This window comes from Girardinichthys multiradiatus, chromosome 23, assembly GCF_021462225.1.
Source record: "Girardinichthys multiradiatus isolate DD_20200921_A chromosome 23, DD_fGirMul_XY1, whole genome shotgun sequence".
Taxonomy (NCBI): Eukaryota; Metazoa; Chordata; class Actinopteri; order Cyprinodontiformes; family Goodeidae; genus Girardinichthys; species Girardinichthys multiradiatus.
The window spans coordinates 50830696-50851903 of record NC_061815.1 but is presented as its reverse complement, the minus strand read 5'-3'; the positions used below and the strand labels follow the sequence as shown (position 1 = coordinate 50851903).

The following is a 21208-nucleotide window of genomic DNA, read 5'->3' as shown; positions in this document are numbered from 1 at the left end:
TTCAAAATCACATTTGAGCAGGAAATCCAAGCCACCAAGGATTTTAAATAAAGATTTAGGGATATGAAACCATATTGAGTTGGAATGAGACAAATAAGTCTTCAGCCAATTTATTCTAAATGATCCAATCAGAGCCTCAAAATCTAAGGCTCTAATTCCTCCCTTATCATAGTCTTTAATAAGATGAGATCGTCATAGATAGTGAGTTTTGTTCCTCCAAATAAATAGAAAAATTATTGAATTGGCTTTCTTAATATTTTTGTCAGAGATGAAAGTAGAATGGCATGGATAAATTAATTTGGACACTCCTTCAGCTTTGGATAGAAGGGTTCGTCCAAAAATAGTCAGATCTCTAGTTAACCAACAGTTCAAGGATCTCTTCATATCATCCAAGCATCTTCCAGTGTTTTCCTCCTCTCTTCTAATAATATTTTTTGAAATCAATATTCCCAGATATTTAACTTCGGACTTAACTGTTATGGAGGCAACAGACTCGACAGAGCTGGAATGGATCGGCAGAAGTTCACATTTATTAATATTAAGAGACAGACCAGACGCTCCAGAAAACATTCAAATGGATTTTAGCGCGATGTCTACCATAGTTATATCTCTGAGAAAAATTGTTGTATCGTCCGCAAATTGACTTATCTTGAATTCCTTATCAAAGATTTTAATACCATGCAAGTTAGAATTTTTCATAATTATTAAGGAAAGCATTTGAGTTGTTAATATAAATAATTTAGGTGAAATCAACCCTGCCTGATTCCTCTTGACATAGAGAAACTAGAGGTCATACAGGTCCTTCTCAAAATATTAGCATATTGTGATAAAGTTCATTATTTTCCATAATGTCATGATGAAAATTTAACATTCATATATTTTAGATTCATTGCACACTAACTGAAATATTTCAGGTCTTTTATTGTCTTAATACGGATGATTTTGGCATACAGCTCATGAAAACCCAAAATTCATATCTCACAAAATTAGCATATTTCATCCGACCAATAAAAGAAAAGTGTTTTTAATACAAAAAACGTCAACCTTCAAATAATCATGTACAGTTATGCACTCAATACTTGGTCAGGAATCCTTTTGCAGAAATGACTGCTTCAATGCGGCGTGGCATGGAGGCAATCAGCCTGTGGCACTGCTGAGGTCTTATGGAGGCCCAGGATGCTTCGATAGCGGCCTTTAGCTCATCCAGAGTGTTGGGTCTTGAGTCTCTCAACGTTCTCTTCACAATATCCCACAGATTCTCTATGGGGTTCAGGTCAGGAGAGTTGGCAGGCCAATTGAGCACAGTGATACCATGGTCAGTAAACCATTTACCAGTGGTTTTGGCACTGTGAGCAGGTGCCAGGTCGTGCTGAAAAATGAAATCTTCATCTCCATAAAGCTTTTCAGCAGATGGAAGCATGAAGTGCTCCAAAATATCCTGATAGCTAGCTGCATTGACCCTGCCCTTGATAAAACACAGTGGACCAACACCAGCAGCTGACACGGCACCCCAGACCATCACTGACTGTGGGTACTTGACACTGGACTTCTGGCATTTTGGCATTTCCTTCTCCCCAGTCTTCCTCCAGACTCTGGCACCTTGATTTCCGAATGACATGCAGAATTTGCTTTCATCTGAAAAAAGTACTTTGGACCACTGAGCAACAGTCCAGTGCTGCTTCTCTGTAGCCCAGGTCTGGGGAATGCGGCACCTGTAGCCCATTTCCTGCACACGCCTGTGCACGGTGGCTCTGGATGTTTCTACTCCAGACTCAGTCCACTGCTTCCGCAGGTCCCCCAAGGTCTGGAATCGGCCCTTCTCCACAATCTTCCTCATGGTCCGGTCACCTCTTCTCGTTGTGCAGCGTTTTCTGCCACACTTTTTCCTTCCCACAGACTTCCCACTGAGGTGCCTTGATACAGCACTCTGGGAACAGCCTATTTGTTCAGAAATGTCTTTCTGTGTCTTACCCTCTTGCTTGAGGGTGTCAATAGTGGCCTTCTGGACAGCAGTCAGGTCGGCAGTCTTACCCATGATTGGGGTTTTGAGTGATGAACCAGGCTGGGAGTTTTAAAGGCCTCAGGAATCTTTTGCAGGTGTTTAGAGTTAACTTGTTGATTCAGATGATTAGGTTCATAGCTCGTTTAGAGACCCTTTTAATGATATGCTAATTTTGTGAGATAGGAATTTTGGGTTTTCATGAGCTGTATGCCAAAATCATCTATATTAAGACAATAAAAGACCTGAAATATTTCAGTTAGTGTGCAATGAATCTAAAATATATGAATATTAAATTTTCATCATTACATTATGGAAAATAATGAACTTTATCACAATATGCTAATATTTTGAGAAGGACCTGTACTTGTTCCCAGGGAAACTGAGCTACTTATGTCATTATAAAATAATCTGATTATATTACAAAATTTTTCCCCAAAGCCAAAATATTTTAAGGTTTTTATTATAAAGCAGTGTTCCAGTGAGTGAAAAGCCTTAAAGAAATCCAAGAATAAAATAAAACTGTCACTATCAATAAAGCTACAATAATCAATCATATCAAAAATCAGTCTAGTATGATGATGGATATTTCTTCCCTTTAAAAATGCTGATTGGCACTCATTAATAATCGTTCCTAATTCACTGTTTAAACGATTGGCATAAACAAGAGCTAAAACTTTGTAATCTGTACATAAAAGAGTGATGGGTCTCCAATTGTCTAGTAATAAAGGATATTTGTTGGCTTTGGGGATCAGAGTAATCAGATCTCGTTTCATGGTGGGAGAGAGGCGTTTGTTTGAAATGCATTCCAGCAGGGCCTCAAATAATAGTTTTTGTAAATCTTTCCAGAAGAAAATATAAAATTCAGTGGTTAACCCATCTAGGCCTGGAGATTTACTCTTTGCCATTTGCTGTATTGCTACGTCAAGCTCTCTGATTCTTAAGTCATCTTCCATAAGATTTCTAAAATCAAGATTAATTTTTTCAACAGCTTCCTGAATTTCATCAAAAAAAGACTGGCAATTGTATTCTGAATACTTAGAACAATAAAGATCAGTATGAAAATTTCTAATTGTTGTATGTATTAAAACCGGGTCTTCAGTGACGCTACCATTAATGATTAGTTTCCCAATCTTCTTTTTGGACTGTCTCTGCCTCTCTAAACTGAAAAAATATGAAGAGTTATTTTCGCCGTCCTCAATCCAGCGAGCTCTGGAGCGAATGAAAGCCCCCCTTGCTTTGTCCAGAAGAACATCGTCTAGTTGAGATTTGAAAACATCCAGCTGACCCAGCTCTTCATACGATAAAAATGATTTTGAACATAGAAAATGAATATTGCCAGTAAGTTGGGATTGTTTCTGTCTCCTCAGACGGCCTACATATACGGCCTTCGAAGGATGCGCCCCTGAGGCTGATTTTCGGGTCAGCCTCGGCGTTGGAACATTCCCTTTCTGGTTGATTTTCTGAAATGTAAATTTGTTTCGGTACTTGTAAAAGTGTTTTGCACCCCCGGCCACCGTACATCCGGTATAGATGCCGGAGCCACCTCAACTGGCTCCTCTCGATGTGGAGGAGCAGCGGCTCTACTCCGAGCTCCTCTATCTCTAAGGGAAGACATTATTATCAATAATAGCTCAGGAGCACAAATTAGAGTAAGGTTATAGACCCTATAATTAAAGGAAATATCATAAGCAGAACTAAACTGTAACAGTTGTGTTTGGGAGGAAACACAACAATTATTACATATTCTAACTAAATACAGACGCAGGAACTGGAAAGACAGAAAACGGGTGTCGGTTATTTCTGGAGAAAAATATTCTCTTATTTTTCATGAAATAAGATGTGATGCAGCAAATTTCTTCTTATGGTCGTTTATTCCTGCGAGTTGTGACGTCAGGACGCACAGCGTGGAGAAGGCGTGGCCTAATGTGACACACCCGGAAGTGATGTAGAGTCATCAGACTCTCGGAAAACAACAGAACCAGGACCAGGCGGACCCTGGTTCCGGACCTTATCCGGAGTTTACCCGGTTAAGGGTCAGTGAAGCGGACAGACATGTGGATCGAACCGGAGGAGGTTCTGCTGGCCGGAGCTCTGTGGGTGTCGGAGCGGGCCAACCCGTTCTTCATCCTGCAGAGGAGGAGGGGGCACGGCCGTGGAGGGGGGCTGTCCGGTACGTCCGGTTCGGTCCGGAGTGTTTCTGTCTAAGGGGGGTAACTGACCAGTGAGTTCTGGTTGGTTTTGTCAGATAGGAAAATGAGCTGTATGTTCGGTTTGCTCCATTTTGATCCAGTTTGAGGGAAATGGGGGTTCTCTGTAGGTTCGGTACTGCTATGCCTGGGGTAAGGGGCTGTCCGGAGAGTTCCACTCGGTCCAGTTCGGTTCGGTTCTGGGGCTGTCTCGTAGTTTCGGTTGGATTTTGTATGAGAAAGGTTGGCTGGGTGCCTGGGGAGTTTTGTTCGCTCCGGGGAGTTCTGTGGGGTGTTGGTTATCCAGCTCGGTTCTGTTGGTGGAAACGGTTCTAGCAAAACCTGCAGAATGTAAACTGGTCTGGGACTCTTGTCAGACAAACTGAAAACACCATGAAAAGTTCTGGATCATTTGATGCAGAACCAGAACAAAAAGTTCAGAGAACAGAACCGGATCAGACTGTGGCTGACCTCAGATCAGCGGGAAGTGACATCATGAGGTCTCAGCTGACTGTACACTTCCTCATAAACAAACTGGTGATTTATTAATTTTTTTACCCTGAGGGGTTAAAGGTCATCATTGAGATCTGCAAGGGGTGAGGGTTCAGATTTGGGTGAGTTAGGATCTTGTGTTCAGGTCTCTCTGGGTCCAGGTCTCTGGGTTGGACCAGTAAAATGTGGAAGAACCAGAGAAAACATTCAGAAACCAGCTTGAACTGGGACTGGAACCAGCAACCTTTCATTTTCCTGCAGTTGTTTAGAGCTTTATCCAGTCCGAGGACTCCGAAGCGCTTCACACTACAATCAGTCATCCACCCACTGACGGTGGTAGACTGACAGAAGTGAGGTTGCCATACAGTCGGCGCCACCATCTGACCACCATCAGCAGGTTAGGAGGGTAAAGTGTCTTGCCCAAGGACGACTGAGACGGATGGAGTGAGAGTTTGAACTGGCAACCCGTTACAGGACGAACACCTACCACGGTCACCACCGTCACCCTTATTTGAAGGTCCTTATTGATGTTGAAACTGTTGAACACAGATCTGCTCAGGATGATCTGAACATCATCAGTCTGTAGGACTTTTAATCTCAGTCCGATGATGGAACCAAATTGATCTGATCCAGGATGGATCCAGACTCTGATCACATCCATCAGGGATTACAAGCTGGTTCTAAGATGAGGACCTACAGAAGCTCTGCAGGTTCAGGAAACCTGACTGCTGGATAGATGCATAGCTGCACCATATTAGGAAAATATGACACTGAGTTCTTAATGTTTAAAATTGGGTTGATGACACAGGTGAATCTATGGCAGGCCCTTTTAACATAAAATCAGCTTCTTCTGACTATCTGTAATTACCTTCTGGATATCTAAAAATGAGTGTTGATACTTAACAACGACATTTAGACTACCAGGAATGTCAATTTAAGATATCTGCGTTTACATTTAGACTTTTAAGAAGAACCATTCTAGATATCTTCAATCATGTTGTGACGGATCAAAATGCTGCTGAATTCTGGGTGGTTGTAATGGCGCTGGCTGCTCTGGAATAACATGTCAGAGTACTGAAAGAGATCAGCAGTATGGGATATGAGGAGATGCAAACTTCTTGTACGTGAAGACTGCTTAAGAAACCTGCTCTCTTTCTGTGGCCACTATTTACTGTGACTCAAGGAAGCACTGCTGCTTTTTCATAATGGAACGTGGCCTTAAAGAAGAAGTTAGACTAATAGTGAGGTAGAGGTGGTGGCGCCAACAGACACACTAATACTGATTAATGCCAGGTTTTTGTCAAAAATGTCCCTGAAATCTTGAAAATAGCTTAAAATCTACCTTTAAAGATAACTCACGTGTTCACTATGTCTACTTATTAAAACGTGTTTTGTTTTTCAAGCTTTGGATGTTCTGTCCAATAAACATAAAATATCTGTAGCATAAAAATCAGGTGAAAAACATCAGAATTTGAGTTTAGCTGCCTGACATTGCAGACCACTGACTAGCCAACACAACTAAGGCTAAAATGCTTTAGAAACTTGGTGCCAGAATGTCACATTAATCTGGGACGCTTTGAATGGACAGAATAATTATTCCAGTGATCTGCTAAACAGTTCTCTAGGGTTTCTGGAGGGTCCAAGTTTTTTTTGGTTGATCTGGGTCAGTCCATCTGAACACTTTGTATCCGTTTACGTCTATAAACCCAGGTTCAGCTCTCTGCAAGGAGCACCGATTGTACACAAACCAATTCAAACTGCTGTACAGAAAAAGGAAGAACATCTCAGTTTTTCAGGAAATTGGATCGAGAAGTGACTAGCATAGCAATTGAATGTTTATTTCTGGTCTTGGGAACACTGAGGAAACTGATTTCAAATGACCTGAGGGTTCTGCTTGGTCCATACCTGGCAGAATAAGGATCAAGATCAATGTCTTGTAGGCTGTTTAATAGTCTCCTGTTCTGAACGAGGACTTAAAGCAAGGATTTAAGGTTTGCTTGAGTACGATTCTGTTGGTCAGGACTCTGGCTGCAACATTTTGGATTAGCCTAATTCCTTTAGAGACACCATCAATAATCTCATCTGCTAAAAATTAAAGTGTACAGCAGTCAAGACAGGACACCCTTCATTCTTGCAATGTCCTAAAGATAGTAATAGTCTAATTTATTAAAGCACTGATGCAGTTGTTAAACTTCAGGTCAGATTCCATGACTAAACCAGAGCTTTCAAGCCTAGTGAGTCTTGCTGAGTGCTGACCTCTGACCTTGTTAACACGCTAAAGTAAATGATTTCTCTTTGATCCATCACATGCATAGTTCCTTGATGCATGTGATGGATCCTGAGTTGCCTGGTTCATCTGTGTCTTTGCAGGTCTTCTTGTTGGGACTCTGGATGTGGTTCTGGACTCCAGCGCCAGGGTGGCTCCCTACAGAATCCTGCTGCAGACTGCGGACTCTCAGATCTACTGGAACATCGCCTGTGGTGAGCAGAAAACCTGGGAATATTCCAGATGCTGTCATTGTTTCTAGATTTTTACCCTCAGTTTTGTTTTGTAGGCTCGTCGAGGAAGGAGATCACAGAGCACTGGGATTGGCTGGAATCCAACCTGCTGCAGACAATCTCCATCTTTGACAACGATGAAGATGTCATCACCTTTGTCAAAGGAAAAATATCTGTATGTCTCAGATCGTGTGTGTTTTTGCAGAAGTTTTTCTTTTTTCAGTGAAGAGTGATGTCACTTCCTGCAGGGCATCATCGCCGAGGAAAACCGGCTGAAGCAGAGCGAGGAGCAGGAGGAGGACAGTGGGAAGTTTCGAGAGGCGGAGTTGAAGATGAGGAAGCTCTTTGGGATGCCTGATGAGGAGAAGCTGGTGAACTATTACTCCTGCAGCTACTGGAAGGGTCGAGTACCTCGACAGGGCTGGCTCTACCTGTCCATCAACCACTTGTGCTTCTACTCCTTCTTGCTGGGAAAGGAAGGTACTGTCCGCCAGTCATAAACCAGCCTTAACCATGTCACAGTTTGCAGTAATTACTAACTGTCTCTGCTGATGTGTTTGCTGGCTCAGTGACTCTGGTCGTGCCGTGGACCGAGGTGACCCAGCTGGAGAAGAATGCCACCCTGGTGTTTCCAGAAAGTGTCCGTGTGAGCACCCGCAACGCCGAGCATTTCTTCTCCATGTTCCTGAACATCAATGATACCTTCAAGCTGATGGAACAGCTCGCCAACATCGCTATGCGGCAGCTGCTTGACAACGAGGCGTTCGCTGCCGACCGCTCGCTTCCTAAAGCCTGCAAGACACTGAAGAACGTCTCTGCTCTGAAGAGGTCTCACTCTGATTGAAACTCTGAGGCTGGCTGGGTTTTGATTCTCTATGTCCAAACAGTTCCTCTTATCTCTGTCTGAAGCTCCCTCAGCTCGGACCACATCTGCTGTGTTCTTCTGTCTGCAGGGACTTTGACGCCCGAGCTAAAAACGAGTGGTACCGATCCATGTTCCGGCTGACGCAGGACGAGCGGCTGGATGGACACACGGACTGCACGCTGTGGACACCGTTCGCCAAGATGCACGTGGTTGGACAGCTGTTCATCTCCAACAACTACATCTGCTTCAGCAGCAGAGAAGAAGACCTGTGTCAGCTCATTATCCCACTCAGAGAAGTAAGTCCTGAAACCAAAAGAACTGGGCCTGAGACCAGGCTTTGAGACCAAACCACGAGTCCAAGCCCAGGTTGAGGTAGCATCTGAGCCTGGGTCTGACTGTCTGCTGGTCTCTTCAATGTTCAAGGTCACAGTAGTGACCAGGTGAGAGGTGGAGTTACACTGAGGTGTAACTCCACCTCTCACCTCTCTGCTTCATTAAATGTTCTGATGATATTGTCCAAATGAGCCAGGGTGTTATAAATACAAGATCAGCTCCAAACATTATTTCTTGTAATTCTGATGGTTCTGGTTTACAGAGAATCAAAACCCAAACTTCAGAGTCTCAGAACATCAGAATATTACATCAGATCAATAAAAATGACATTTTAAACAGAAATGTCAGACTTCTGAATAGTTTGTTCATTTCTATGGACTCAGTACCTGGTCTGGGCTCCTTTTGCCTGAGTTATTGCATCAATGCGGCGTGGCAGGGAGGAGATCAACCTGTGGTTCTGGTGAGGTGTTCAGGAAGTCCAGATTGCTTTGATAGCATCTTCATTCTTGGTTCTGGTGTCTCTCATCTTCCTCTTGTCAGAACTCCATAGATTCTCTATGGGGTTCTGCTCAGCCCAATTTGCTGGCAAGTCAAGCCCAGTACCACCATGGTCATTGGACCAGCTTTTGGTACCTTTGGCAGTGTGGGTCGGTACCATGTTCTGCTGGAAAATGAAATCAGTATCTCCATAAAGCTTGTCAGCAGCAGGAAGCATGAAGTGCTTTAAAATGTCCTGGTAGATGGCTGTGTTGACTGTGGACTTTAGAAAAACCCACTGGACCAGAACCAGCAGATGTCATGTCACCCAAACCATCAGTGACTGTGGAAACTTCCCACTGGACTTCAAGCAACGTGGATTCTGGGCCTCTCCACTCTTCCTCCAGACTCTGGGACCTTGATCTCCAAATGAAATGAACACTTTACTTTCATGTGAAAAGAGGACTTTGGACCTGAGCAACAGTCTGGTTCTGTTTCTCCTCAGCCCAGGTAAGATGCTTGTAGCCCATGTGTCAGATCCGTCTGTGTGTAGTGGATCTTGATGATGTGACTCCAGCATCAGTCCACCTCTTGTGAAGCTCCACCAGATTCTTAAACAGAGTTTGCTTGACAATCCTCTCAAGGTTGCGGTTGCTGCCGGAGCACTTTTTCCTTCCACTCAGTGTCCTGTGAATATGCTATCATGTTTGACAATATTCTAATTTTTAGAGCATTACTTGTGCATCTGAGTTTTTATAGACCGTAAATATCAGTGGGCTGACCACACAGAGTAAATTGTTTTACTAAAACTGGCTCAAAGGCGTGAAGGCTCGGCCTCCTCAGAAGGTCCAGTCTGTTTGGTGTAAATAGCTCAACCATTTAGACTCTTTACATAGTGACCGCAGATATTAGCCTTAGTTACTGCATAGCAGCATGGTTTGGTTCCCTCACTGCAGTAAAACAACAGAATTGTGTGTCTGGTTAAACAACCCTTGGAGTGGAAGGTTAGAAAGAATCTGCCTCTCTCTGGTTCCTTCATGTGGTCAGGAAAGCTCAGAGAAGCCCATCCATCCCTGATACTTCCCTCAGACTGGTGGTTCAGAGCAAGTCAATAGAAATACACTTTACTGCCAAAATATCATTCATTCACTCAAATTATTAAACTGAAGGGTTCCCATTTATAGCAACATAGTAACTCAGCCATTAGGTGGAAGGTCACATAAAAAAGAGTGGGGTCAGAGGATGCTGATGTGCAGAGTGCAAAGATGTGTCCATGATTTTGCAGCCTTCCAAAGTTCATCTGGCCTTCAGATTAGGTCAAGAACATGGCATAAAAAGCTTCATGGGATGGGTTTCCAAGGTCGAGCAGCTGCATCCAGGTCTTCATCACCAAGTGCAAAGAGCCGGATGCAGTGGTGTAAAGCACGCTGCTGCTGGACTCTAGAGACGTCTCAGTGGAGACATGTTCCCCGAGTGGTGATTCATCCACTTCAGTCTACCAGTCCAGTGGGTCAGTCCGGGTCTGGCGGTTTCCAGGAGAACAGTACTTTCATGACTGCATAGTGTCAAGTCTAAAGTTCGGTGGAGGGAGGATTATGGTGTGGGGAGAGGAGGTGGGCTCAGCTCCTCAGTTCCAGGGACAGAAACTCTTAACACTGCTACACACCGAGATGTTTTGGACTATTTTATGCTCCATACTTTATAGGAGCAGTTGGAGACGGTCCCTTCCTGTTCCATCATGTCTATACACCAGTCGACAAAACAAGGTCCATAAAGACTTGGATGAACCAGTTTGGTTTGGAAGAACCTGACTGGTCTGCACAGAGCTCTAACCTGATAGAAAACCTTTAGGGTGAATGAAGAGCGGAGACTGTGAGCCAAGTCTTCACGTCCAACATCCGTGTCTGACCTCACACATGCTCTCATTTAAGAATGGTCAAACATTCCCATAAATGCCTTCCTAGATAAACCATAGTTGTTTTGGGAGGAGCTCGGAGTAGAGCTGCTGCTCCTCCACATCGAGAGGAGCCAGTTGAAGTGGTTCGGGCATCTATACCGGATGCCTCCTGGACACCTTCCTCAGGAGGTGTTCCAGGCACGTCCCACCAGGAGGAGGTCCAGAGGACGGCCCAGGACACGCTGGAGGGACTATGTCTCTCGGCTGGCCTGGGAACGCCTTGGGCTCCCTACGGAGGAGCTGGAGGAGGTGTCTGGGGAGATGGACGTCTGGGTGTCTCTGCTGAGTCTGCTGCCCCCGAGACCCGGTCCCGGATGAAGTGGAAATGATACATGTATAATCAGTCCAGGTTCTCTCTCCTTTCTGTCTTCTTCTATTGTGACTGTTGGTTTCTTCATCTATTTATTACTTTTTGAGCACTGTTATTCAGCATTAAAGTACTGTGAAGTATTTGTACGTATCACATCCATCTTGTTTAATTCTGTGTTTCTGCCATCGGTTCTTTGTCCTGCATCTTATAACTTTCTAACTGTTGGAGCAGGTTTGGACCTTCTGACTAAATGTCTCTGTTATGCCGGCATGTTTACCAGGACTTTGTGTGCAGCTCAGTTCACCATTACTGTCAGACAAATTTCCTCTAATGCTCCTCACTGTTGTAATTTACCCATGATCCTCTGCTCCTCAGGTGACCGTCGTGGAGAAGGCAGACAGCAGCAGCGTCTTGCCATGTCCCGTCTCCATCAGCACCAAGAACAAGATGAACTTCTTGTTCGCCAACCTCAAAGACAGGGACTTCCTGGTTCAGCGAATCTCTGACTTCCTGCAGCGAACACCTGACAGCTTGTGGGGCGACACCAACCCTCTGTCTCTGATTGGTTCCTCGGTACGTCAGCCTCAGCTCAGGAGGAGCTTTTACTGTCAGAGTCCTCTGGTTCAGTCTGATGTCTCTTTGTCCCCAGGGGTCCCACAACGTCCCTCTGTCCTCATCTACAGGATCTGATTCCGTCCAGAAGGGGCGCCATTACCACCCGGGTCTGCCTACTGCCAGACAGAGTCTGCTGCAGCTGTACCACAGAGATGGTCCAGAGGACCTTGGTCCAAAAGCTGTAAGTACTGTTCTCTATGGAGGACTTGTTCATAGTGAGGAGTCACTGATCCATCCTCCCTCACCTCCTCCTCCCTGCAGATGAAGGAGAGAATGAAGGAGGAGGCGTGGAACATCCATTTTTCAGAGTTCGGTCGAGGTGTCTGCATGTATAGAACCTCCAGAACCAGAGAACTGATCCTCAATGGGATCCCAGAATCCCTGAGGGGGGAGCTGTGGCTGCTGTTCTCTGGTCAGTCTCCACTTCATAGGTCGTTCACATCAGGAACTTCTCTTCTATCTTCACCTGTCACACAGTTCCCCTGTCTGTGCAGGAGCTCAGAATGAGATGGCGTCCCATCCTGGTTACTACGGCGACCTGGTGGAGCAGACCATGGGGCTGTGCTCATTGGCTACGGAAGAGATCGAACGTGACCTTCATCGCTCGATGCCTGAACACAGAGCCTTCCAGAACGAGATGGGTATTGCTGCGCTGCGCCGGGTACTCACAGCCTACGCTCACCGGAACCCAAACATTGGATACTGCCAGGTACTGAACCTAACATGAAACCTCTGCCAGGCACCATCAAAATTTGTTAAATATCTGCCCAGGTGTCATCAGAAACCAGAAAGGTTCTGACAGGGTTGATCCAAAAGTGTTAAATGTCTCCAAGGTATAATCACAGACCAGAAAATTATTAGAGGTTTGATCAGCATCTGCTTAAGCGCTGGCAGGTACCATCAGAATCGACCAAGACCAACAAACTGTTTCCAGGTAGGACCAAAAGCTGCAGGACCGCTCCAGGAAACAATCAAAAACCACCAAATTATTGCAATCAGAACCATATAACTCCTGCCAGGTTCACTCAGAAACCTTCAGCCTGTCTCCAAGTACGTTGGTCTTCTACCATTATGAAACCCATAGTGAACTTCAGTCGGGTCTCAGGGTTTAAAACAAGTCTTCGTGTCTTTGTGACCCTGAGCTTTTTCTTCTGATCATTTAGATGCATGAAGATCCATGAACAGCAAAGATGGAATCTCTCTGCTCTGTCAGGACATAGTTCTGTATCTTCTTTCTTACTCGATCCAAATAAAGTTCTGCTGCTGTTTCTGTGAATAGAAGAGTTTTTCCCTCGGTCACTGAAGGGTCCTGGATGGTTCTGTCTGAAGAACAGGAACTTTTTCTTCTTCTGTTATCATTCTGACTCGTCGTCTCCTCTAGGCCATGAACATCGTCACCTCCGTCCTGCTGCTCTACTGCACCGAGGAGGAGGCCTTCTGGCTGCTGGTGGCGCTGTGTGAGCGCATGCTGCCTGACTATTATAACACCCGGGTCGTAGGTCAGTAGCACCGGTCTAAGGTGAGACCGAGGGTCTAGAACAGGACTGGGTTCTGTAATAGAGCCTGGCCTCAGTACCTTGTGATGTCCTCTCTACTTGGAATGCTGTACAAGTCTCACTGGGTTTGTGTCCCCGCAGGAGCTCTGGTGGACCAGGGGGTGTTTGAGGATCTGACCCGGGCCTTCTTGCCCCAACTCTATGAACACATGCAGGAACTAGGAGTGATCACCACCATCAGCCTGTCCTGGTTCCTCACCTTGTTCCTGTCCGTGATGCCGTTTGACAGCGCTGTCCTGTTGGTCGACTGCTTCTTCTATGAAGGGATCAAAGTAATTTTCCAGGTACGGACCTGTGTGGTTCTGACTGTTTACTGGTTACTAGTTACCAGAAGAAGGCCCACAAATGATACCTGAAAAATGTGCTTCTCAAAACCACCAAGCCTTCAGTCCTGGAGCAATGTTCTCCACCTGAAACAGATCACAGTCCTGTGTGGATGGTCCATCAGAGGTTCTGTTCCAGAGTTCTACCAACTACCAGGACATGCTGATATTTGTTCAAACTGTGATCTGGTTGAGGGTGATCAGTAAGCCTGTAGCTGGAGACAACCTGTCTCCACAGGACCAGTATGACATCATCCGCCAAACAGTCCTATAACCTCTGACCTCCTCTGTCCACAGGTGGCGCTGGCTGTCCTGCATGACAACATGGATGCTCTGCTGTCCTGCAGCGATGAGGGGGAGGCTATGACGATCCTGGGCAGGTAGGAGCTCCAACCTGGTTCAGACGGTGATCAGATCTGGTCCGGGTCGCTCCATATCTACAAGTTCAGCTCAGAAACCTTTAATATGGTGAAAAAGCTCAATATTTGTTGTCCATGATTTCTTCTGACTTGCTTTTTCAGCTGTGCATTTCTTGTGTGACTCATTTTTACAGCGTCTTCACATCGGGTTCCCCTCCATGTTAAATTTAAAAATAACTTTGTCACAAAAATCCCTCAGAGATCACCTCTCACTGGCTTCACTCGGTTTTAAACCGTTTCAGTCTTTGTTGTAGCTGCATTTTCTTTTCCATGAAATACTTTCTATTATATTCTGTATTTTCTACTGATGTCAGCTATACAAGAAAGTCCTTTTCTTGTTCTGTTTTATATTACCGGCATGGTGGTGCGCAGGTTGGTCATGCCGTGGGACGCTGCTGTGTGTTTTGATTGACAGCTGACTGCAGCTCTGCTTTCGTTACATTTCAGTCTTATCAGAATTTGACTCAGTAGGAAACACAATCATGGGGATGACTGCTGACTGTACAGATGTCCAGAAGACAGCCATGGGCACCGTCTTTGCTAAACAAGCTGGTGTTGAAAAATCCAAGGTAAAACCCCCTTGGAGCGTGGGCCCTCTTAGGAGAGGCAGAGGTGAGACCTGTTGGTTAATTCTGCACCAAGTGCTCTCCTTTATCATGTATTTCACAGACCCAGAACCTGCAACTATTTGCTGGAGCTCTGACATAAATAATACAGCAGGGGGGAGTGAATACTTTTGTCAGGCCAGGCAGAGTATCAGTTCATGAAACAAAGATACTTTGTAAATTTTGATCAACACTGGCTCTTCACAGAGAGCTGTATCCAAACATATTCACAGGACACTGAGTGGAAGGAAAAAGTGCTCCGGCAGCAACCGCAACCTTGAGAGGATTGTCAAGCAAACTCTGTTTAAGAATCTGGTGGAGCTTCACAAGAGGTGGACTGATGCTGGAGTCACATCATCAAGATCCACTACACACAGACGGATCTGACACATGGGCTACAAGCATCTTACCTGGGCTGAGGAGAAACAGAACCAGACTGTTGCTCAGGTCCAAAGTCCTCTTTTCACATGAAAGTAAAGTGTTCATTTCATTTGGAGATCAAGGTCCCAGAGTCTGGAGGAAGAGTGGAGAGGCCCAGAATCCACGTTGCTTGAAGTCCAGTGGGAAGTTTCCACAGTCACTGATGGTTTGGGTGACATGACATCTGCTGGTTCTGGTCCAGTGGGTTTTTCTAAAGTCCACAGTCAACACAGCCATCTACCAGGACATTTTAAAGCACTTCATGCTTCCTGCTGCTGACAAGCTTTATGGAGATACTGATTTCATTTTCCAGCAGAACATGGTACCGACCCACACTGCCAAAGGTACCAAAAGCTGGTCCAATGACCATGGTGGTACTGGGCTTGACTTGCCAGCAAATTGGGCTGAGCAGAACCCCATAGAGAATCTATGGAGTTCTGACAAGAGGAAGATGAGAGACACCAGAACCAAGAATGAAGATGCTATCAAAGCAATCTGGACTTCCTGAACACCTCACCAGAACCACAGGTTGATCTCCTCCCTGCCACGCCGCATTGATGCAATAACTCAGGCAAAAGGAGCCCAGACCAGGTACTGAGTCCATAGAAATGAACAAACTATTCAGAAGTCTGACATTTCTGTTTAAAATGTCATTTTTATTGATCTGATGTAATATTCTGATGTTCTGAGACTCTGAAGTTTGGGTTTTGATTCTCTGTAAACCAGAACCATCAGAATTACAAGAAATAAAGGCTTGAAACATTTCAATCTATGTGTGATGGATCTATATGATAGATGAGTTTCACTTTCTGAATCAGGGACAGAAATATTGAACTTGTTCACCATATTCTAATTTTTGGAGCTATTCGAGTAGTTCTGAGCTGGTCCAGATCCAGCCTATACTGGGCCCGATCTTATCCCAGCAGTAAACCAGAACAAACTCAGAGTTCCAACTGTACTGCAGGTACCTGGATAATGTTGTGAACAGACAGACAGTGGCTCCGCCCATCCCTCACCTGCACGCCCTGCTGACGAGCGGAGACGACGCTCCCCCTGAGATCGATGTCTTCGACCTCATCAAGGCATCCTATGAGGTCAGAGTGATGTCATTTCCTGCAGACGTGTTCATCTGTAAATTGAACAACTTCCTGTTGGTTCACCTGGTCATTGCAGAGTTCAGCAGCTTCTCTGTGGATTCATGCGTTCATTAGGAGAGAATGAACTAAACCTGCATTCAGAACCTTTGTTGTTAACTTTAAACAGGAAACTTGGTGGGTCGGAAATGAGCAAACAGACCGAGGGAAGATGAAGATGTTATGTAGCAGCTGATGGGCTCAGCTAACCCCGATCCATCGGGTTAGACAGGATCTGCAAATGTCTGTCTAAATGCTCTGCTTTATTTCTGTCGATCACTCTTCTTCTTCTTCTTCTTTGTGCAGAAGTTTGGCAGCCTGCGCGCTGATGTCATTGAGCAGATGAGATTTAAGCAGAGGTTGAAGGTCATCCAGTCTTTGGAGGACACAGCGAAGAGGAGTGTGGTGGGTGTGGTTGGACATTTTATGCTTACAAGGACGAGGACAGTCTGTTCATAGGTGTTTATCTACAGGTTAGGGCGATGATGACGGAGTCGGCGTTCAGCATTGAGGAGTTGGAGGAGCTTTACTGTCTCTTTAAGGTCAGAAGAAACTTTAAACCTGGCTGGGATTCAGACGTACCTGTCCTCCTGTCCTCCTCAGATCCTCTTCACCTCTCTTCACCTTAGAATGTCTCTGTCCTCTGAGTCTAACACGTGTCCCTCCACCTGTCTCTGTCCCGGTTCAGTCCAAACACATGACCAGCTGTTACTGGGGCTCCAGCAGCTCAGCGGCAGAGCGCCACGATCCCAGCCTGCCATACTTGGAACAGTACCGGATCGACCCGGTTCAGTTCTCACAGCTCTTCTCGGCCCTCTCTCCCTGGGTCTGTGGAAGCCACACCCCCATGCTGTCAGCCCGCCTCTTCCGGCTGCTGGACCAGAACCAGGATGGGCTGGTGAACTTCAAAGAGTTCAGCTCTGGCCTCGGTGAGTCTGGATAGCAGACAGATGACCGGTTCCATCTGGACCCGGTTTCACGCAGTGTTTGTGTTTCTGCAGGTGGGATGTATCACGGAGACATGATGGAGAAAATGAAACTGCTCTACAAGCTGCATCTCCCACCAGGTACCATCCAACAGCTCACGTGATGCATAAGTTCTGATTGGAACTGTGAGTACCTGAGTGGGTCTGCAGGGCACTGACAAGAACCAGGACTTTAACAGCTGACTTTACAGAAGTTTCTATCTGACGTTTTCCAAACACCTGGACAGTCACCAGGTGTTCTGTTAGGTGACATCACACTGGGCATGCTCAGACCGTATGCTTCAAAAACAGACTCATCACAACAACTCAAGCCATGAAAGTAGGTCCGATAAGAGTCCTACTGGATCCCCCTAACCCACCTCACTACGTGTCGGTTCTGGGTTAGATGGAATCTGAAATGGTGCTGTACAGTAGTGGGTCCACCAGGCATGTGTTGCTGATGGTAAAGATGAGATGGCTGCTCTTAATCAGGTTCTTGGAAGCCAGAGGTTGTCCTCACCTGGGAGGCAGTCAGAGCAAGCCTTTGTCCTAAAAGCTGAAGGAGGGCGGTTCCGTCAGTCCACCGTGGCATGAACCTGCTGTAGTGAGAACATTTAGAAGAAAGGCTCTGATCCAGGGAGCAGAGGAGAGCCTTTAGGACAACAAGCTGCTGCAGATCAGTTGATATTTTATTGTTTAGTGGCAGCAGGAGTTTGAGTCACAGCTCACCACAGTCAAAGCTGACCTTTGACTGATGATTTCAACTTTAACTGCAGGCCAGGGTCAACAACACAGTGTGCATCTCCATGCTAAGGTGGGTAGAACGTTCCACTTGGAACCTTCTCAGCACTGCGCAGAGCTGATGTTGCCTAGAACATGCAATACAAGTAACTGATGTTCAGATTTATCAATAATGGACTGATCGTGGAAATGTGTACTGCTCCATGACTTCAGGATGCACGCTTATGGTTACTGGTCCCTATTGCGACACCTAGAGGCTGTTTTGGGAAACAATTAATATAGAGACACGAACAGTTGATGTTTGCAATTACATGAGTGCACATTATTGATGCACACAGAGAGCATACCTTTCACAAAGAAGGCTTTATTATTGTTTTTATGGGAGGGTACTGTGTATTTTTCTGGTCTAAGAGGATAACTGGCTCATCAACTGGTTCATAAGGCAGTCCTAAGGGGGTGTTTGATACTACACAGACCAATGAAGACCGAATCAGTGAATGCCTTGGACCATGGAGACATTCAATCTGAGCAGTGATCACTGAGGTAGCTGCAGTCTAAACCTTACAGGTCTTTGAGCTCCAGGATCTCCAGGAGTTGGAACAGACTGCTCTGCTGCAGAATGTTCCTTCATCAGTGCTTCAGTAAAAACTGCTCACCTGTTTGTTCGTTACAGCTCTGTGTGCTGAGGAGGCGGAGAATGCTTTGGAGGCAACACACTTCTTTACTGATGACGAACAACAAGGTGATCTCACACACACACACAGATAGGTGGAGAGTTACCTGTCCTACACCTGCTGCAGATTCTGTTGTTTCCTCCTGCTGTCACGCTAAGCTCTGACTAACATTCTGAGTCTTCCTCCCCCTAATCCTCTTCCTCCTCTCCCCCTGCTGTCTCCTTTCAGAATCTTCCTTCCTGTCTGATCTGGACTCTATGCAGCAGCAGGATATGACATCAGGTTTGTTCGAGTTTTTAAAACCATGTTTTGTTAGCCCTGCCCACAGCATGTGATGTCACAGCAGGTGTTTCCCACCTGTGCTATATTCAGCTTTGGTTCGGTCTGGATCAGTCACAATGTTCCTTTAGTGTTCCTTCAGAACACTGCTGGGTTGTTATGGTGCTGATCCATCTTATGATTTTATCCAGATGGTCTTTCTGCTTTTTAAACCTCACTGTAGCTGCTCCTGAAATGTTCTGCTGATGTTCTCTGTGGAACAAGGAGCCACCTCCTGTGACTCTCTTGTGATGACAGAAAATCTTCTGCTTCATTGTTGATATCACTCTGTTGATTATGAGGTCAGAGTCTGCTGGCCCGGTCCAAGTCACCTGACTGATAATGGTGCCGCTCTGTCACAACTTTTACCTCAGAATTTCGACCTAATCTACTTCAGTACATTGCCGTGAAGACCAGTGATCACAGCAGGTGTGACGTCACAGATGAGGACGGGGCTACAAGTGCCTCGCTTATCTAGTCAGGTCAACCCTTCATGATGACGATGATGATGATGTGTGTTTTCATCTGAACAGGTGAGGAACTGAAGGATGGAGGAGAAGACGGTGAGGAGAAGAAAGGTAAATGTCCTGCTCCTCCTGACAATTACTCATCATAGCATCTGGTGTCTCCTGTTCCCACCTGATCTCCCGCTTGTTGTTTCAGAGGCGAAGGACTACAGGTACTACCTGAGGATGTGGGCTAAAGAGAAGGAGCCCAGGAGAGAAACCATCAAAGACCTGCCCAGGATGAACCAGGTATGGCCTGGTTCAGGCGAGCTCTGCAGGTGAGAATGCTCAGGAATGTTTACCTTTTTACCTGTGTGCAGGAACAATTCATCGAGCTATGTAAGACCCTGTACAACATGTTCAGCGAGGAACCATCTGAGCAGGAGCTCTACCATGCCATTGCCACCGTCGCCAGCCTGCTGCTGCGCATAGGAGAGGTCGGCAAGAGGTTTGGCAACGGCGCCAAGAAGTCTGAGACTCAGGCCCAGCCTCCTGCTCATCAGGGGGAGGAAGGGCCCGGCGAAGGAACGTCAACTGAGGCTCAGGTGTGCCGGGCTCTGGCCGATGCCCAGCTGGAACCGCCGACGCAGCAGACGTCCGACGAGGAAACGAAAGACGACACGTCTGTCTCCTCGTACTCTGTGGTGAGCTCCGGCTCTCTGCAGTGCGAGGACATTGCTGATGACACCGTGCTGGTCAGTGGCGAGCAGAGGCGGGGCAGCGCGCTGGATGCAGATTGGTCAATCACCTTCGAGCAAGTGCTGGCTTCACTGTTGACAGAGCCAGCGCTTGTTGAATATTTCGAGAAGAAGATGGACATCCAGGCCAAAATAGCTGCCTGTAAGGCTCAGCGGGCTGTGGAGCGCCGGTTAAGCTCCGCGTTTGACCACGAACTCCTCCAGCATTCCTCCTGACTCACCTGGTCACCTGACTGACCTGATCATCTAATCGCTTGCCTACCTTTCTGACCACCTCACTGATCACCTCACCACTCAATCACCTGACCTCCTGATTGGTCTCCTGACCTGTGTTCATTGTGTCCATTTGATTCCTACCAAGAATCAGCTGATTGGAACATCGCTTATGATGTCACCATGATGGTGGCTCTGATTGATCAGTGATTTTTACCATGAAGTCACTGACACCTATGATGTCATCTTGTGAAATTCTGCAGGTGTTTCATAGTAAAAGCTTTTCTGGCTGTGGATTGTGAGGCTTTTATTGTGAGAGAGAAGCTGGGAGTGTTGGTCATTGATCTCTGATTGGTTCCTCAAACTACTGCAGAACCAAAGCAAACAGGTGAACAGGTGTGTTCCACCATGTTTGTCTCATGACCTTGTAGTGAAGATTTCAGAGTGGTGACATCACAGGAAGTTGATTTACGTCCTTCTCTTCATGGGTTTTAAGAAAATAATGGCTGAAAGAAAGCAAACAGTTCAGTGTTTATTGTTTCCTGTGTACTTCCTGTCCACAGTGACGTCACAGTATTTTTATCTGCCTGCTTTTAAATCTGTTGTATTGATCAGTTACTCATCTGTTCTAATAAACCAAGAGGAAACCTCCTTCTTCTTCTTCTGTGGTGTTTATAGAAATGATCAGGTTGAACGTCAGCAGGTAGGAGAAATCAGCCGAACTGAGAGAGCAGCTTCACCTTCGCTGAGGTAGCATGACTCAGCACCTGCAGCATCCTCTAGGGGGCGTACCTGTGTCATGTAGACCGAGGGAAGCACAGCAGCAGCAACATCTAAAATATTTATTGATCATTTTTCAAACCAGATAAAAAATCGAATAAATCTCTGAAGGTGCTGCAGG

The 21208-nt window shown here is 45.9% G+C and overlaps 1 protein-coding gene and 1 long non-coding RNA gene across 3 annotated transcripts; both read left to right on the top strand.

The window, feature by feature from the left end:
* Nucleotides 1-3927: 3927 nt before the first annotated feature.
* Nucleotides 3928-20958, top strand: LOC124860825 (TBC1 domain family member 9B). Of its 2 annotated transcripts, XM_047354413.1 has the most exons (23): nucleotides 3928-4172; nucleotides 7051-7161; nucleotides 7236-7354; nucleotides 7428-7659; nucleotides 7749-8007; nucleotides 8133-8340; nucleotides 11497-11694; nucleotides 11771-11917; nucleotides 11998-12148; nucleotides 12231-12445; nucleotides 13118-13235; nucleotides 13374-13576; nucleotides 13913-13995; nucleotides 16024-16153; nucleotides 16499-16597; nucleotides 16666-16734; nucleotides 16881-17121; nucleotides 17194-17259; nucleotides 18572-18640; nucleotides 18801-18854; nucleotides 19424-19468; nucleotides 19554-19645; nucleotides 19717-20958. In XM_047354413.1, exons 1-23 carry the CDS (start codon nucleotides 4055-4057, stop codon nucleotides 20308-20310), a joined length of 3621 nt encoding a protein of 1206 aa, XP_047210369.1. In that variant the 5' UTR covers nucleotides 3928-4054; the 3' UTR covers nucleotides 20311-20958. The 2 variants fall into 2 exon arrangements, with proteins under 2 accessions (XP_047210369.1, XP_047210370.1); XM_047354414.1 differs by lacking the exon at nucleotides 18801-18854.
* LOC124860829 lies at nucleotides 13996-15827 on the top strand. Its single transcript, XR_007036453.1, has 2 exons — nucleotides 13996-14083; nucleotides 14482-15827. It is a non-coding gene; the product is annotated as an uncharacterized LOC124860829 (long non-coding RNA).
* Nucleotides 20959-21208: the final 250 nt, after the last annotated feature.

What these genes read in the sequence shown, in the direction of transcription:
- LOC124860825 (XM_047354413.1), top strand. Translation starts at nt 4,055, where the DNA reads ATGTGGATCGAACCGGAGGAGGTTCTGCTGGCCGGAGCTCTGTGGGTG. An exon ending in AGCTTTACTGTCTCTTTAAG is followed by an intron (nt 16,735 to 16,880) that starts GTCAGAAGAAAC and finishes GTCCCGGTTCAG; the next exon opens with TCCAAACACATGACCAGCTG. An exon ending in CAAGCTGCATCTCCCACCAG is followed by an intron (nt 17,260 to 18,571) that starts GTACCATCCAAC and finishes TGTTCGTTACAG; the next exon opens with CTCTGTGTGCTGAGGAGGCG.